The 17,692-nt window shown below is 34.1% G+C and overlaps 1 protein-coding gene across 1 annotated transcript in view; it reads right to left on the bottom strand.

The window, feature by feature from the left end:
- Positions 1–995: 995 nt before the first annotated feature.
- The window catches only part of LOC108971739, a 37,712-nt gene continuing 21,015 nt past the window's right edge, over positions 996–17,692 (bottom strand). Inside the window, exon 4 of the mRNA XM_018937994.1 lies at positions 996–1,118. Coding sequence (XP_018793539.1) covers positions 1,012–1,118 — 107 coding nt within the window. The 3' untranslated portion in view covers positions 996–1,011. The remainder of the gene's footprint in view (positions 1,119–17,692) is intronic.

Here is a 17,692-nt window from a genome sequence, read left to right as displayed (position 1 = left end):
ATTTTAAAACATAATACAATTACAATGGCAGCCCTTTAATGTGGAACTCCAAACTTTGGTCTCCACTTCATTACATATGCATTATAAATATTCAGGTAAGCATATTCCGTTAAAACCAATATTCTTTATACAGCTTGAAATTAAAAAAAAAAAAATAATAATATTTTATATGTAAATACATGTATTTATTTGTTTTGGGGAGATTTGCATATTTTCGGCTTCTTCATTTTGTTCTTTTTCAATACGTTTAATGGTCAGGTACTATAAGCTTTCCCTAAATATACATAATTTCGATAACGTTCCATGGATTAGCTTAGCAAAACATAAACTTAATTTTTTTTTTGAGTGGTGAGAAATAATCGCCAGAAATCTTAAAAAAGAAATACTATTTTGAATAAAATAAAAAATAAGATGAAATCCGGTAGCGTCATCTTTATTTATCATTAACGAAAAATGCAATGTATGTATAAAATTCAGTGTTAAAATCAATATGTATGACTATGGAGTATCATTAGTTAATATAAAATATTTACTACCAAGATAGAACTATTGCATAGTCCTTGAAATTGGATAACATAATAGTAAGTAGAATCATTGATTGCATACGTATGTTAAACTTAAATTCATAGATCTATAAATGGCAGAAAAATGCTTCTAAAACTGTTAAAACGCAAAATTTCTCACTTGCAAAGTCGAAACTCTGATCTTTTCTGACGTCCAAACCTTTTAGAGAAGGATCAAAGGCTCGTCATAAATCGATTTGGCATTTTAAGATTAATATCCACACAACTAATTCCCAGCGTATGGTATTCAAGACAGTCGAATTCATTATTATTTCCAACTAATTTTCCCGCGCTTCTGTAAATTTAAAATAAATTCCTTTTTATATAGTCTTAATAACATAATTTTATTTATTTATATCAACATTATGTTCATACATTATATTTTATTTAACATTTTTAACTATAATATTTAATACATAACTATGACTGGTTTTTATCCACATTTCTTTTAAAGCAAAGTAAACTGGTGTGAATATGGATCGCTGAAGTAGTTGAAGGCGGTGTACGAATCGGCCGGCACTCGATAAGCAGTGGTATAATAAGTCTCGCCGGAATCTGGAAAAAATGTGTAAATTATCAATTACTATTATGAAAGAAAAGACTTAATTTCAATTGTCAATTAAGCCAAGTAAAGGAATGTATAATTAATTGATTTGCTAGGTTATTGATAAGTATAATATATATTATGTGGATAGTTTAGAAATTATTGCATACTTGTAAGATTAAATTCTACAAGTATTAAGCAACTGGTTTATTTATACCAGCTAATAATGATAAATACAAAACAACGTAAAAAAATATTTTCTTGTCATGAATACTCTTAATCCAGTGTAATCAGTATTATATTTCCACTTGCTTAATGCATTATTGTAGTTAAACATCTGTTCGATATTTTGCACTCTCGTATACGAAATTGCTTAGTCATTGCCTGGCAACAGGTGAAGTAGCACGGCACAAATGTTGGATTGTCTGTAGGTGGGTGTAACGCTCTTAATAGATTTTTGCTCTTACCAACGGGTTAATTATACAACAGCTGTGTTTTAATCGTTTAAGATGTAGAAACCAGCAACTATTAAACCCTTTATGCCTCATCTCAGATAATTAGACATGACTTGCTGCCATCTATGCAAATAAAATTGACGCAAACTGTGCATATATTAAAGGGCATTACTTAAACAGGTTTTGGAGATTGAGTAAATTTATTGATTACTTCTTGATCCATCTCATACATTGTTTTTAATTAGCAATAAGTAATTGTATTAGGGATATTACCTGCCTTTCTCTACTATAATTTTAATTATCTTTAATTGCAATTTTCTAAACTGATTAATTACATAACCTTGAAAATATTAATCGTTAATATTACTAGCAATCTATTCTGAAGAGATGTATGAATATTTTATTTGACAGCTTTTTACTTAATAATTACTAAGATCGAACAGTACACAAGGAGAAGACTTTGCGTCTTTATAGTTCAAAGAAAATCCAATTAAAGTCCTATTCAAAATTTAATTAGTGATTAAGTAAGCCAACATTACACACCTTTACTATTCTACACTCCCATATTAATTCTTGAGGCATTGTATCATCTACGTGTAACGACGTAAGTACTGCGTAACGTGAAAGTGCATTCAGGATTTTTTTTACTTTCTATTTTTTGTAGCATAAGCAATAGCAATAATTATAATAAAAGGTTTATTCATAGATCATTTCTTAATTTAGTTGAAATACTCATTTCAATGACACAATTTCTTTTTTTTTAATTCTAAGTACTTTTAATTTCAAAAACTGTATTCTCTGGCTATTAAATAATTTTTCATCGCTATCAGTATGTAATCTATTTTAGCAATCGATTCTATAAAACACCACAATTACGGGGTTAAGCCCAGCGCCCACAAGAGTGCTTAACTTTAATCAAATATCTTCTTAAAATGATGAAAATGGAATTGAATTCCTCCCTTGCATGCTTTAATAAACCTGGTATATTATTTGAGTAAATAATGGCTATACGATAAATCAAAATTTTAAAGGAAATTTTCCAAAAATTATGTAAGGAAGGGCTAAGCTCGGGTAAACCGAACATTTCCTACTCTTGCAACTTGCAAGGATTACATCCGGGGTAATACCTTCACGTATATAAGGCTTGTTAGCTATATGAGGTCTAGGGCAAGTTTTGAACGTATTTTATTCAATCTAAGCACAATATGTACCGTTACTAGAAAAACACGCTCTGCCAATTTTATTAAGGTAACTCACATATGGCCAATAAATGCGGTTTAAAGTCACCCGAAAATCTTTATATTAGGTATGCTTCCTTATTGTACCATTTGAACCCACTTGTAACTCAGAGACATATTACTAACAGGAAAGGATTCTCTCCAAATTTCAATTATATATGCCACGCATGGACCGACATTTTTGGTAAAAAGTTAACGGGATCCCCATATTCGGATCGATTAAGACAATTTTTGGTCATAAGGTGAAATAATTTAAATGCACTTTTTGTTCAAAGTTTTATTTCGTTATATTTATTAATGTTATATTAATTGCTTCTTGATTTGTACACTGAAGTGTTAAAGAATCAAATAAATTTAAAATTGTGTTATATGGGAACTATCCCGTTTTCACAATGTAACATAGGCATATCATAAGAATGTTAAATACTGAGTTTGGTTGAAATCCTGAGGTATGCCCTCTCATACCATCTCGTGGATAAAATTGAATGTCTCGGATGTATTTAGTTATTGATTTATAGCGCTTTTAGTAGTTGTTTAACATTCCGTTATATAAGGAGTGGGCGCCCACTGTTTCAAAAAATTTTGTTCACAAGTGACCCATTCTACTGCATCAGTAACAGTTCTGTATCTAGATTAAGTTCTTAGGTATGGTTTGTGTTTAATGGTGTTTAGTGAGCATGGCAGTAATCCGATTGCGCCTATGGTAAATATTGACCCGATTCAACTCATTTTTGACACACAGACATACTGTTATGAGGAAAGGATTATCAACTATAGGTACTACCAAAAGTTTTGGTAACAAAAGTTTTTGTAACGAGATGGAACACTTGAAAGGCTATTATTCATGTGAAGTTCCATCCCGTCATTTTAATTGGTGTTTTATTTGAATACTGAAGTGCGAAAGAATCAGATGAAATTTCAAATTGTGTTATTTAGTAGGTGGGGTTATAGCCCGATTTCACTCATTTTCGCTCTGTAACATAGGAATATCAGAAGAATGTACATATAACATTCCGAAAGTCGAGTAGATCTTACAATATGAATTTCCACCTAAGCGTTGGCGGTGCCAGGCCCATCTCCAAATTATATACTGACTCTTATAAAGCTTTTTTGTCACATCTCGAGTGTAAAAGTTAAAGTCTCTGACGAATTTAGTTATTGATTTATCGCACTTTTAGTAGTTTTTAGGAAAATCGTTATATAAGGTATAGCCAGTTATTTCGTCTATTTCTACACTGTTGTAAGTTATATGTAAATTCAGGTATTATAGCTTAATTTGTTTGGAAGATGTACACCACAAACTTCTTACGACGCGGCCAAGCCCTTTTCAAATATTTTCAAACCAAAGATGTATCTTCTTAATGTGATTTGTTGTACAAAATACAGCTCTTTATCTTAATTTAAGGCTTAATTATGGCACCTTATACGTTTTCGAATAATGACGTTTTTTGTAGTGGCAGTGTTCCAATTACACTCAACTACAAACCTCTTACGGTGCCAGGGAACATGTATACCAAGATTCATTGAGGCATCTAAATTTTTACTAAAGTTATAACTTGCACAGACGGACGGACATATGGACGTACAGGCAGACAGCCACTTGGATTTTAACTCGTTTCGTCATCCTGACCATTTATATATATGGCAGATAGATATGAGGCCTGCCACTTTGGGCTTAATTAGCGCAGAATGCGACATTTTGATGTACTATCCTCGGACTTATATACACTTGCTATCTTGTTTAATCTTTTCGCTCAAACCACTTTGTGATTTCAATGAAAATACTTATGGCTTTTTGGGGACAGATATTCAAGGTTTGGTGCCTGATGCGTTCCAAGTTTTCTGTGTTAAGCTGGACACTTACAGAGAAGGTGTTCACTTCTATTGTTCATTGTTCAACTGTTGTTAAGATGTCTTATCAAAATCAAATAACCCTATTAATATTTGGTAATTTTTAAATTTTTCTGTATAATATGAAATTACGTAGTTTTCAAAATATTATATTTTAGTGTTGAGTTTGACGCGTATTGGTTTTTTGATAATTTTTTTCCTCATGTGCCCAATATATTAAATTTAGTCTCTTTGGATGAGTTTACAATAATAACATATATCTTACTTGAGTTAACCAGGATGATAATAAAATAAATATTTTGCACAAAAAGCAAAATGTATTTATGAATCTACGAGGGTATACGAAAATGTGGACCTCAGGGCTGACTTTTTGCCGAGAATATCGGTACATCTGTGATGTACCTTAAGTAAAGACAGGGAGCAACGTTTTCTGGAAATAATATGTTATGTTATCAAATATGGAAAATATCAGTTCCATAATACACAAATTTACAAATATTTACTTAACTTTATAAGTTACATTGTCAATAAGTAAGATAAGATATCAAAATTAAGTCAACGTAAAGTATTGGAGATTGATTTAAAACGTTTATATATAATATAATGATTTTCTTTTCGTTTGTTGATTTTCTCTTCATATACATATACTATATATTAGCATATTAGATTTGAGCTTTGCTTGAGCTTATCGTCACCTGAAATTCCGAATAACGTAACAACATTTTCGGAAATTTACAGTGGCATGAATGAAACACGAAATAAAATGGAACATGAGTGAAAAAAAAAATTTAATATTGGTTAAAACTGGTTTATATCTGAGCGCAGAACCTGAAAATGTTGAACATATGCAATATTATGTATGTAATTTACAGTAGCAATCAATAAGACACTCAATTAAAAATTTTTTGATGATACGTTATTTTGCATTTCAGGTGACGATATATAGAATCTCATTTCTGATAACTATGTTGATTTTAGTACCAATATTTTAATAAATCTATGGTCTATAATATAAGTTAAAGATTGCAACCTTTCTCTCCTCCGTCTTATAATGAATAATTTTATAGGTGACCCAAATTTTTTATTAGACACACAGCAAGACAATGAACATTTCACGAAAGATTTGAATTGCTTAAGCCAACTCTCGAAATAGCTTCTGATTCTAATGAGTTACATTAATAACTTATGAAATGAGAATTCAACTTCCAATTGGATCGACTTTTATTAACCCATGAAGAAACGACAAACGAACTCTAAAAGTCGAAACTCTTCAACCGCACCTCCACTTAAGAAATAATATTGATTTATTATTTGGCTAACATGAACGGAAGGTTGTCATATTAAAAGAACAAAATCGCTTAAGTAATTTATGAGATTTCATTCGACTAAGCATTCGGTGGCCAGCCACCAGATGTCTTTCCACTATTTATTGGCACTTAAAATCTTCAACAACACCCACTACTTACAGCTACCATTTAAAATGCTAATAGAAGCGATCAAATGAAGTTAGGTTTAACTTCAGGGGAACATGTAAAAATCAAGAGAAATCGCTTGCACTGCAGCTATAATACCTCACAAATACAAAAGGTTCCTTAGAAGAATTTGATTTCGATAGGCAGCTATATGCTATAGTGATCCGATATGAGAGGAAAAAAAGATGTTAAATTGATTGATTGACAGATTGCTACACAGACAGACGGACGGTCATTCTGCTGATCATTAATATATACTATATACCACATATTATATAGGGTCTCCGACGTTTCCTTCTAGATTTTACAAACTTCGTAGCAAACTTAATAAAAGCTGTTCAGGGTATAAGAACAAACTCTGTACCTTTCGTAAGCTCGTAGGTTTAATCAGAGACATATACACACGCAAAAACATTCGTTGAGTTTGCGGCTTCAGTCTTTCGTGGCTAGGGGGGGAATGTCGTTGTACTGCACGCGTCATTAATACAAAGTTTAAGCTTTTGTTCAACCACATTTTTGCCTTGTGTTATTGTAATTGGTTAATTTCATTTACATAAAAAGTGAAGTGTTTGCATAACGATGCCAACAGGCACAAAAGAACCATTAAAGGGGGGCATATGCTTGTGTGCAATCAGAAGGAGAAAAAATTTGCCACCATAATAATATGCATACGAGCGTTTTGTCCTGCAGAAATGGCGTTTTATTTCAACTATTATTGGCACTAGTGCACTAGTGTCCACATGTGCGGTTTTAATGCGTCTCACTCTGCATCATCCATAGTTTCGAGCTGTTTTTTATGTAGGTTAGTCAGCACTGTCTGCAAGGTGAACAGCACTTACACCCAAACGCATGTGATTTAGTATAGGCACACATACCCACAAACTTGGTACACGCATAGGTACAAAGTCGACTACGGCATTTTACTGCAGGATGTCGAGATTAATGGTCAGATGTACGGCAAAATTAAAGTTTGCACTGCGGCCATTCGGTCAGTTGCTATTTTATTGTTGTGCTTATTTTATCATAGTCAAAGTGTACATATTTGGCGTGTACTTGAGTGCCCAACGACCCACAGCAACGCTCCAGTTGTTAGACAGCTGCTAAGCTACTCTGTATCACACACACGTGCACAAACTCATGTTCTCTCATGCAAAATACTTCAAAATTAAAAACTTTCTGCTGCCAACAATTGCAATGCAGGCTTTTTTATTTGAAATTTTACCTCGTTGATTGCCTTTTTGTCAGTCATTAAATCAATATATGTGTGGGTGTGTGCAATCAAAAAAAAAAATGAAATGGGCAGTGTTCGCAATTTGTATGCAGATATATGACTGGTGATAAGCAAATTTTGCATTCTTGCACACTCAAAATTGCACAATTGGTATAATAAATTAAGGCAAAGAATCAAATGAAGGCATACTAAAATACAGCTCAAGCAAAAAACAAATCAATTTTCCGCACGCAAGTAAAGCAGAAATCACACTTGCCAATGTCTAATTGACAGGCGGTCGTACAGTGACAAAACAGTTATACAAAAACTCACTAATCCAACAAATAATTGACACGCTCAACACTACGTCCAGTTGTTGTTGTTATTGTCATAATATTCTTTGTACCCGAGCTCACAAGCTACTGAAAGGTGTTAACGTTTTTACCGTTATTCTTATACATAAACGCAAGCAGAAGTGATTATACCAAGTGTGTCTGTCGGATGTTTATATAGAAATAAATAGAGCGAGTCTGGAAACTCTCCAGAGTGGGGTAGTAAAGAATTAGAGAATAATAAGTAAATTTGCAATGAAGGCACACGTCATAAAAGAGAGCTGGACCTAATACAATTTAGGGAAAACATTTTTAAAGCATATGTATATTTAAATCTTGTAAAAACATTGCATGATGCAGTAATTCTTAAGTACAAATTATAATTATTGGTACTACTCGAACTTGGTCTGTCCTTATTTATTTTTGTCCGATTTACCATTCTTTGAATTTCAAAACTGTTTCCATTACAAATATTTATTGTCTATTGAATCAACAAATTGCTGCCGGACTGACAAAGTATTTGTATACATCAGCAACATGTGGCTACAGAGCATAATTGTTTTGTTAACGGATGTTTGTGTAACCTAAACCGAATCGAGATAGATATGAAATTGTGTATATATAAATGATTATGAGGACGAAACAAGTTAAATTCCTACTGCCGTCCATTTGGGCAAGTGACAACTTTAGTAAAAAATTGAGATGTCTTGATCAAACTTGATACCCAAGGAGGGTTGGTGTTGCAGAGGGTCGTAGTAGGCACATTTAAAGTGCTATAACTAAGCTCCAAATTAAGTTTACAGTAGTGAGTCACACGTATGATTTGATAATTGACCTTGTATAACGAGGCACACACTAAATACATTATTCGTGTAAAGCTTAATTCTGTTATATTAATTGCTTCTTGATTTGTGTACTAGAAATTGAACGAATAAAGTGGAATTTAAAATTGTGTTATATGGGAAGTAGACGTGGTTATTGTCCGATACCGTCCATTTTCACAAAGTGACTTAAAAATGTAAGAAGAATGGCACACGCACTAAATTTTTTTTGTCGAAATCGGTTGGTCAGGTCTCTAGATATGAGATTTCACCAAAAAGTGGGCGGTGCCACGCCCATCGTCCAACTTTCACACCGGCTCTTGTAAAGCTTTCCCATACCATCTTGGTATTAAAATGTAATGATTCTGATGTATTTAGTTATTGATTTATCGCGCTTTTAGTAGTTTTTAACAGTACCGTTATATGGGGAGTGAGCGGAATTATCTACTAGTGGAGTGATCTACGATATTCCAATATTCTGAACATGCGTTGGAAACCTACTGCCCTTGTGCGTCTTCTCCATTATATCTCATTAATTTGAAGCAATAACAACAATATTTTTTCACTCAAATGTGTCGAAAAAGTGTTTTGCTGATAGTTGTTCTTTACTTTTCTTTACTTTACTTAAATACGAAGAAAATCTTCTGATGGAAATTTATGGTGAGCATGTTTTAGCTGATTTACTTAAATGTGGTGATATTGGATTAGATGACCAAGATCGGACAGACACCCGGCTTTCAACTTTTCTCGTCATAGTTTTAGGTTAATAATACTTTGTAGCAACTGGTTGCAAGAGTATAAAAATGTCCCACATTTAAGTAGATATAGAGTTATTTTACCCATAACGCTTGTAAAAAGTTGAAATATTTGAATCAATTTATATACATAACTAAAAAGTGGTCATAAAATCAGCTTTATTGCAGGCAACTCATTTCGCGTGAAAGTTATTTTGGGAGACTCTAACCTCAATTCAAATCACATCTAAATCGTTTTGTCTGGAATGGCGCCACAAATGTCCCTACTGCTGCTCAAATATGTCAATTAAAATCGTGTGTGACTTCGCTTCAATGCTTTCTTCACAGCCTTCACTATTGGTTAGCTTTCTTTGAAGAGATTTTGTCGGCAAACGTCGAAAAGTCGTGGGTAAATTGTCAAATTAGAAGAATTATCTCAATCGCAACAAGTAACGATCGGATTTGTTTTATTTTTCTACGATTTGCAACAACTGCAGTAAAATACTCGAAGTCTATTTACTCCACCAGTGGCATTGCTTCATTGCTACCAGCAATATGCAAATGTGCTAACAATGCTTGTTGTGCCTTTTATCAACAGATTTTATTATGTCATCCAGAGCAAAATGTTTAGCATTTGAAATGTTTTGCAAATGGAATGCATAAAAAATGCCACCACTAAAAAAACAAAAATCACAACAAAAACCACATTGATCAACTAAAGAAGTTGTTATTTGCGCATGCGCGCTACAAGTCCACCTGCTGCCTGCATTTTTGTGTAAAATTTGTTGCATTGCCAGAAACCACAAGCGCGTCGTCCCCACACATAACATATATGTATATCTTCATATATGTTCAACATCCAACGACAATAGTTTAGCTTGTTAACGGATAGGCAACCATCTAACTAAGCAATTTTGTGTCCACGCGTGCAGTTATTATTCAGTTTGGCGATCAACTCCTGCCGCTAACTGACCAGTACTCATTCTACTTTGACTACGAAGCTCCACATCTTGAACGCATTTGCATTTCGAGCCGCTGGCTCTTAGTTCTTTTTACAAAACAAATGTGATCCGATCAACATGCGCTTGCACAAGTGCGCACGAGAACCCCAGTTTGGAATCACTCATACACGACTCGAAGGAGATTTTTCTGCATTTTCAAAACACATGAGTATTTTCATGGATCCTAATCTACTTATGCATAAGTAAATTTGAATATGCTTTAATAGATAAGCGCCAAAATTGTTAAGACACAAGAAATAATTCTACCACCTATTGGATTTCAAATTAATGCTGCTTCTAAATGCGACTCTAAATAATTTTAATATGTTAATTTTATTCAATAAACTTTCTCATAATATTATGCGTGTTTTTCAAAAATGAATTGAATCGGTTTACTTATACCGCATATAGCCGTTGATCCAAGAACAGATACTTTTTTCAATAGTATTTTTTTGACAAATCATGCGTGAGTCGTGTCAAACTTAATCATGACAAGACTTATGCCTGAACAACGTTTACAACTGTTCAACTTTGCTATGAAAAAAAAAATTCATTATTGGATAATATTCGACCGAATTGACCACCTCATCGATTTTTTCTACGGACTCTTGAAAAGTTCCAAGAAGATCCGACCTTTTCGACCCGAATTTTGTTTAGCGATGAGACTCATTTCTGGCTCAATGGATATGTAAACAAGCTAAATTGGCATTTGGGACGAAGATCAACCAGAAGAAAATCAAAATCATTTTTTCCAGAAAAAAACGGTTCGGTATGGTTTGTGGGTCGGTGAAATTATTGGTACTTATTTTTCAAAAATTATTCTGGTGAGAACGTAACCGTCACGGCCGACCGACTATTTGAAGCCTGGAATTGAAGCTCGGGATCTCGGCGGTATTTGGTTTCAACAAGACGGTGCCACTTTCCACGCATCGCATCAATCAACGGATGTATTGGAGAACATTTTGGTGAGCAGATAATTTTATGTTTTGGGCCGGTCGATTGGCCACCAATATCGGTTGACTTTTTCCTGTGCTGATATGTAAAGTCTAAATTCTATGCGGACAATACCACTCCCCCAAGCGGGAGCATTACGCGTGTCTTTCGACAGTTATCAGTCGATATGTCAAACGCGTCATCAAAAATGAAGAGTAAAAGCCAAGGAATGTTCTTTCGAATGATAGTAAACATTCTGTATTGAATTTGAATTTTCTATGTTTGTTTTTATTTATAAACTAGCTGACCCCGCAGCCGTTATCCTGCGTGAAATTATGTGTTTTGAAATGAAAAGAAAGTTGAATTTATCATTTAAGTTTTTTTTTTTCAATGTAACGTTGCTGGATAAACCACATTTTTTGGTTTCTGTTTCAGCGTATTCAGTGTACAGAAAAATGCTTTTCAAACTCGTGAGCACGCCACGTATATCTGACSGTGTGAAAAACATAGCACTTCCAAACTTGGCAAACCAAGTTGTGTCCTGTTGGTCGTCACCTCAAATGCAATTTTCACTGGAAGCGGAATACGTTTGAACTGAAATGCCAAATCATTGAAACTCAAAGGAATTTGTAGAATCAAGCAGACTTGTATTCGATAGGTGCATCACAATCAGTCGGATTCCATTACACAGTTTCGGTGCATGCAGATTGCGAAACATAATAACGACAGATCCACTTTGAGACGCAAATGATGCAGTGGCATACCAAGTCTCTAAAAAGAATTTAGAAATTCGTCTTTATTGTCAAGACGGTCGAGCGATTTGTATGAGCGCAAGTCTCCCGGAATTTAACTTTGAATCTTCCAGTTTAAGTCAACAAAATCGGTATTTTTGCGCGTACACTTAAGTAATCGTAGTTACGATAATTTGGCAATGTCCGAACATTCGTTCATCTTTCGTGAATTGATAAACAGCGAATTGACCCATTTCCAATTTTAGCGAAGACGATGTGAAATGTCTTCGGCAATGTTATTTTTGTTCGCTGGCTTACTTCTCCAAAACTTGCACACGTCGTACCATTCACAGTTCGCAATGACTCAAATGAAGTTATTCGAAGGTAGAAACCATCACCATTTTACGGGTGGATTGTATAAATTCGTCCTATTTTGAGATGAGAACACACCTGGATGTCAACCTACTGGTTTGCCTTCCTTTCCATGTATGTCAAGATACATATTTCCGAATAGAGCAATGTTCTCGCAAACTGGCGAAAGTTGAGACAAAACACGTAAATGTTAATTTTGTTGCTGGCGGTGTTACCATATCTGTACTGTATTCTCTGAGTAAAAATATACTGTTTGACCATTCTCCAAATTAACTGCGAAACGCACAACGGTCGGAAAACGTTCATGAAAAAATAACAACCAAACTTCCATACTCAACATTAATACGAGTTTTGAATGTGAATTAGTGGTGAATATAGTACGATCCAGGAGATGTCAACTTCGATATTCATTCTTCTAAATTAAATGCTGAATGTTCTGCCATTGTCGTCTGGTGAGCTACGCCGATAGAGTGGATATCCATAATTTCTATTTTGTGTCTCCGAAAGAAAAGCACGTGGATAGTGTTTCGTGCATTTATTGTCAGCCATACAAGCCGAAAAGGGATTGTAATGTTCGAAAGGTCCATGAATGATATTGGTTTTCACCACTTCGAATAATACTGGATCTTTCTCTGCATCAGGAATTTCCGCAGAAATGATTTCATCAATTTGATCTGGTGTAACCACCATCCAAAGAAGAATGTGTACGTGCGGCAAACATCTCTCTTGCCACTCAACAGAGTACATCAAGCATCATCAAACATCGTAACTGTCGTTTGAAAAGTTGTACTATGACATGGTGACGATCGATTGTTGATTGACCGCGATCCATAATTCCACACGTATGTCATCGCATCCTAGAAGTGTTTCTTGCCTTGCCTTGCCTTGGGCTGCCATACATTGCTCGCAAAAAAACAAAACGCCGACCGATATTAGGGCGACCTCTTCGTGGCTTCGTAACAAATTTCAATCTGCAATTGATCACTTTGCGTGAAACACACATATATATGTATGTAAAGTTTTCAGTGAATAATTTTCAATAATTTTTCCTTAGAATACCCGGAATAAAAAAGTAAGCGACCGAAATTGAACGATTCAAATAATTCTCAAACCAAAATATTGAAAAACAAAACAAACAAAAATTAAAAAAAAAATGTGTACGAAAAAGAGTTATTTTTTGGAACTATGCAATTTTCCGACTTTTCCTAATGAAAAGTATACGGTATTTTTATTTTTGAACCTTCCCCGATCCAACGAATAACCTCTGAAAATTTCTTCAAGATTGGTGCAGCCGATCTCTTAGCGTAACACACATTCGTTCGTTTGTTTGGGAAAAAGAAAAGGGCTGTTTTTAGGGGTTTCCCGGAAATTATTCGAAATTTTCTTGTCGTAAAAACCATCCTTGAACATCGACGGCCATATTAAAAAAAGAATTATCAAATTTGGTTTAGTCGTATGAAAGTTATGATCGTACACACATACATTTTGGCGATTAATTTTTATTTATATATAAATTAGGGAACCTCAAAATAGATTACCCGTTATAATTAAGTGGGAATATTTTTCTAGTAACTGTGCATCTTTCTGTCTAAAATTATTCAAATTGAATGAACTGGCCCCTACATAAATTATGTTAGATTTTCCGAACATCTCTCTGGCTGTACTCAATATGATTAGTGATTGTATGTTGGGAACTTTATGAAAGCCAGAGAAGATTTTTTTAGATGTGGCGGGTTAATACTCGTAGTATGTGGTAAATGGATAAAGGGGTTATATACAGTTATGATTTTAAAAAAATCGATTTTCGTTTTCTTAATTTATATACATCTGAGTATACACACACAAAATTTCAAGTCGAAGCGACGAATATTTTCGAAGTTATAGATACATTAGTGAAAAAAATTAACTACATGTAAAGTGCTTTCAAAACTTTAAACTCGTTTTTCTCGAAACGATGTTTTCAAAGTCGGTGAGCAAGATTTCTCAGAAACGGCTGAACAGATCGGACACAACCTTCTTAACTATATTTTTTAGTAATTAATCGAAGGATTTCCCCGTCCGATGAAAATTTCTTATTTTTATAAACTTTTGCTTTGAGTAGCCGCCATTTTGTCAGAAAATTTTTGTTTGCTAGTTCCTTCCATCAATCACTAGATTATTTATTATATTAAAGAAATTTATTTGGTTTTTGCATTTAAGGTGATCCAGTCCAGAGATATTGTGCTCACCGCAAGAGGCCTTTTGCTTAGAAAAAATTCTTGAAAAATGCCTTTTTTTCGACCTCTAACTGTATATAACCCCTAAAATCAAGTCAACACGACCGGTAACTGACCTATAGTATACCACATGTAATGATTTTCGTTTTTCTAACAAACTTAATACCGAATATCTTGGTTAGCCCTTCCTTACTTGTTTAATATAAAGTTTGTCACAAGAAGGTATTTCCCTAGCTTTGGCTCTTGCAAGTTTGTTCGGATACACCCGAGCTTAGCCCTTCCTTACTTGTTTACATTATTTTTGACTGTAGCTCAGAGTATTGATCCTAGACATACTTAACCCTTTCATGTCAATTGCTGCTTATAGACAACATTTCATATTTCTGTCGATAACTCCTCGAAATATCAATATTTTTAAAATCCGTTTTTTTTGCGTCTCTAACGGACTAGTTTGCGAAGTTTTATGACCATAGCTTAACAGGTGTTCATTTGATAACTCGCTAAAGTTGCGTAAAAACTTGTGAAAAAGAAAGTGACAAAAATAAGATTTCAAAAAGTTAAATGAAAAGTAAACTGACTGCCATTTCTTTATACAAAATGGTTTATTTTATAAATAACAAGTAAGAAAATGAAATAAAATTTTGCTTATAAGCAACATTTGTCCAAAGTTACAATTTTTTTTCTTTTAGATATGCGTCCCAGAGATCTTAGAGAATCAGAAATAAATAAAATTATCAATTTTGACTCGAATAATTCTGAAGATGAGAATGAAGAAGAAGAAGAGGAAGAGAATTTGGAGAGAATCATTGAAGAAACAATTGAAGAGGTGAGAAAAAAGGGAGAACACGTGGAAATGAATTTGATAAATGAAATCATTGAAGGCGGTGGAAATGCTGTTGAAGTTGAAAAAGAAGTGCTCACAGAAAAAATTGTCAGTGAAACATAAGAGAAAATTAACCTGGATAGTTTGAGATGAAGGTCAGCATGCCTACCAGATTGCGAAACTGTTTGGAAAGATGAAACAATTTGTCAAGAAGTCAAAGACCCTATAAACTACTTCAACGGTTTCTTCGATGATGAAATCATAACGAAGATTTGTAGCGTAACAAATCTTTATTCTATGCAAAGGAATGGCGTAGAGCTTCATTGTGCACCTTTCGAAATCAGACGATTTATTGGCATACTTCTTTATTTGGGCGTGATACTAGTTCCAAATATGCGAATGGCTTGGACGCCAAACTTCAAATTATCAGCTGTTGCGCATTCTGTATCCAGAACACGCATTGAGAAAATCAAAGGAGCCTTTCACCTAAATGATAGCACAAAACAGCCGCAACCAGAATCACCCGATTACGACAAGCTATATAAAATACGTCCTTTATTGGCCAAACTGAAGGAGAAATGCAACAAATTACAGCAGGAAAAACATCAGAGAATAGATGAACAGATGTTAAAATTTAAGGGACGTCACAGTCTAAAGCAATACTTACCCATGAAACCCAATAAATGGGGTTTTAAAATGTTTACAAGAGCTGGAGTTTCAGGCATCGTATACGATTTTGCTCTCTATGTTGGAGACGGAACATGTCCATCTTTTGGATTGAGTATTCCGTCAGATATTGTGTTGCATTTGGCTAGTAATGTGCCTAGAGATAAAAATTATAAGTTATTTTTCGATAATTGGTTTTCTTCCATAAGACTGATGATTGCACTCATAGAACGAGGTATTTTAGCAGCAGCAACAATACGAGGCAATCGGATTAAAAACTGTAGCCTTATGAATGAAAATGACCTCATGAAAAAAGGTCGGGGATCATACGACTTCAAGTATGAAGCTGTACATAATATAGCTGAATGTCGCTGTTACGATAACAAAGGTGTGCAACTTTTGTCAAATTATATAGCTGAAAATCCGGTTTCACAATGCAGACGCTGGTGTCGTAAACAAAAAAAGTACATAGATGTACCTAGACCGGCTGTTGTTGACTATTATAACAAGCACATGGGAGGTGTAGACTTGGCTGACATGTTGTTAAACTTATATAAAATCAACCACCGTTCTGAGAAATGGTATATGCGCATAGTTTACTGGTGCATCAGCACAGTGGTAGTCAATAGCTGGTTGCTGTATAGACGAGACCTAAAAAATCAAGTCACACGAACGAAATATATGACATTGCTGGATTTTCAATTATCCATAGCAAACGAGCTTCTTCACGCGTCTAATATTACGTCAATAAACCCACGTAAAAGAGGTCGTCCAGGTTCATCTTCACCAGCGTCGCCGGTCCGATCTAACGTGTAAGAAATTTCAATGAGCTCTTCGCCGTCAAAGCGATCATACATAAGTGAACCTCCGAAGTCGATGCGTCTTGATCAAACTGGTCATTGGGTTGAATGGGGAGGAAAAGGAAATGCTCAAAATGTAAGGTGCACTTATGCTGTGACCCACAGAAAAACAGTTTTGTCTCATATCACACAACAAATGTATGAAAAGTAATAAAAAAAAATGAAACTATCAATATTTGTATATGTTTGATTGTATACTACCATGGCTCAATGTTGCTTATAAGCAACATCTTATAACTCAAAAACCAGAAGAGATACAGGTTTGAAATTGATATTTCATATTCAAGGCTCAAATAGTATCCCCATATACTCAAAATATTTTTAAATAGGCCCAGTTTAATTATGACATGAAAGGGTTAAGAGAATTGTTTAATTGTATTTTTTTTTTCTTCAGGCACCATAGAGAATTCTCAAAATTTAATTGTGAGACATACCTTAACGTAATCGATTGGACCAAAATGTTTAAGTGTTATCTAAACTCCCTACTATATAAGTACATATACAAATATATTAATTTACGTTTTATAAATACATATTTGTGTGGTGATGCTGTTGTAAACTAAGGAATAGCGGAGTGTAATAATTTATTTAATTAGCAAGTGTATGCTAACCAAAAAAGTCGTCCGTTCCATACCTTTAATATATAGTATTTTAATTATTGTCTTCAAAGCAGCGTGTGAGTTGCTTTTCAAAGCAACACTAAGCGGTGCAATACATAACTTATTATGTGCTATCAATATTTGCATAAATAAAGTACAAAAAATAATAAAAAATCAAAAACAGAAAGAAACACATCCACAAGGTTTTATTGCACTACAAATCTTTATTTATAACAGACAAAAAAGTTTATTTTATAAATAAATACAAAGA

The sequence above is a fragment of the Bactrocera latifrons genome, unplaced genomic scaffold, assembly GCF_001853355.1.
Source record: "Bactrocera latifrons isolate USDA-ARS-PBARC rearing strain unplaced genomic scaffold, ASM185335v1 scaffold_358, whole genome shotgun sequence".
Taxonomy (NCBI): domain Eukaryota; kingdom Metazoa; phylum Arthropoda; class Insecta; order Diptera; family Tephritidae; genus Bactrocera; species Bactrocera latifrons.
Note: the sequence above shows the minus strand (reverse complement) of the source record. Positions and strands in the feature narration are given on the sequence as shown.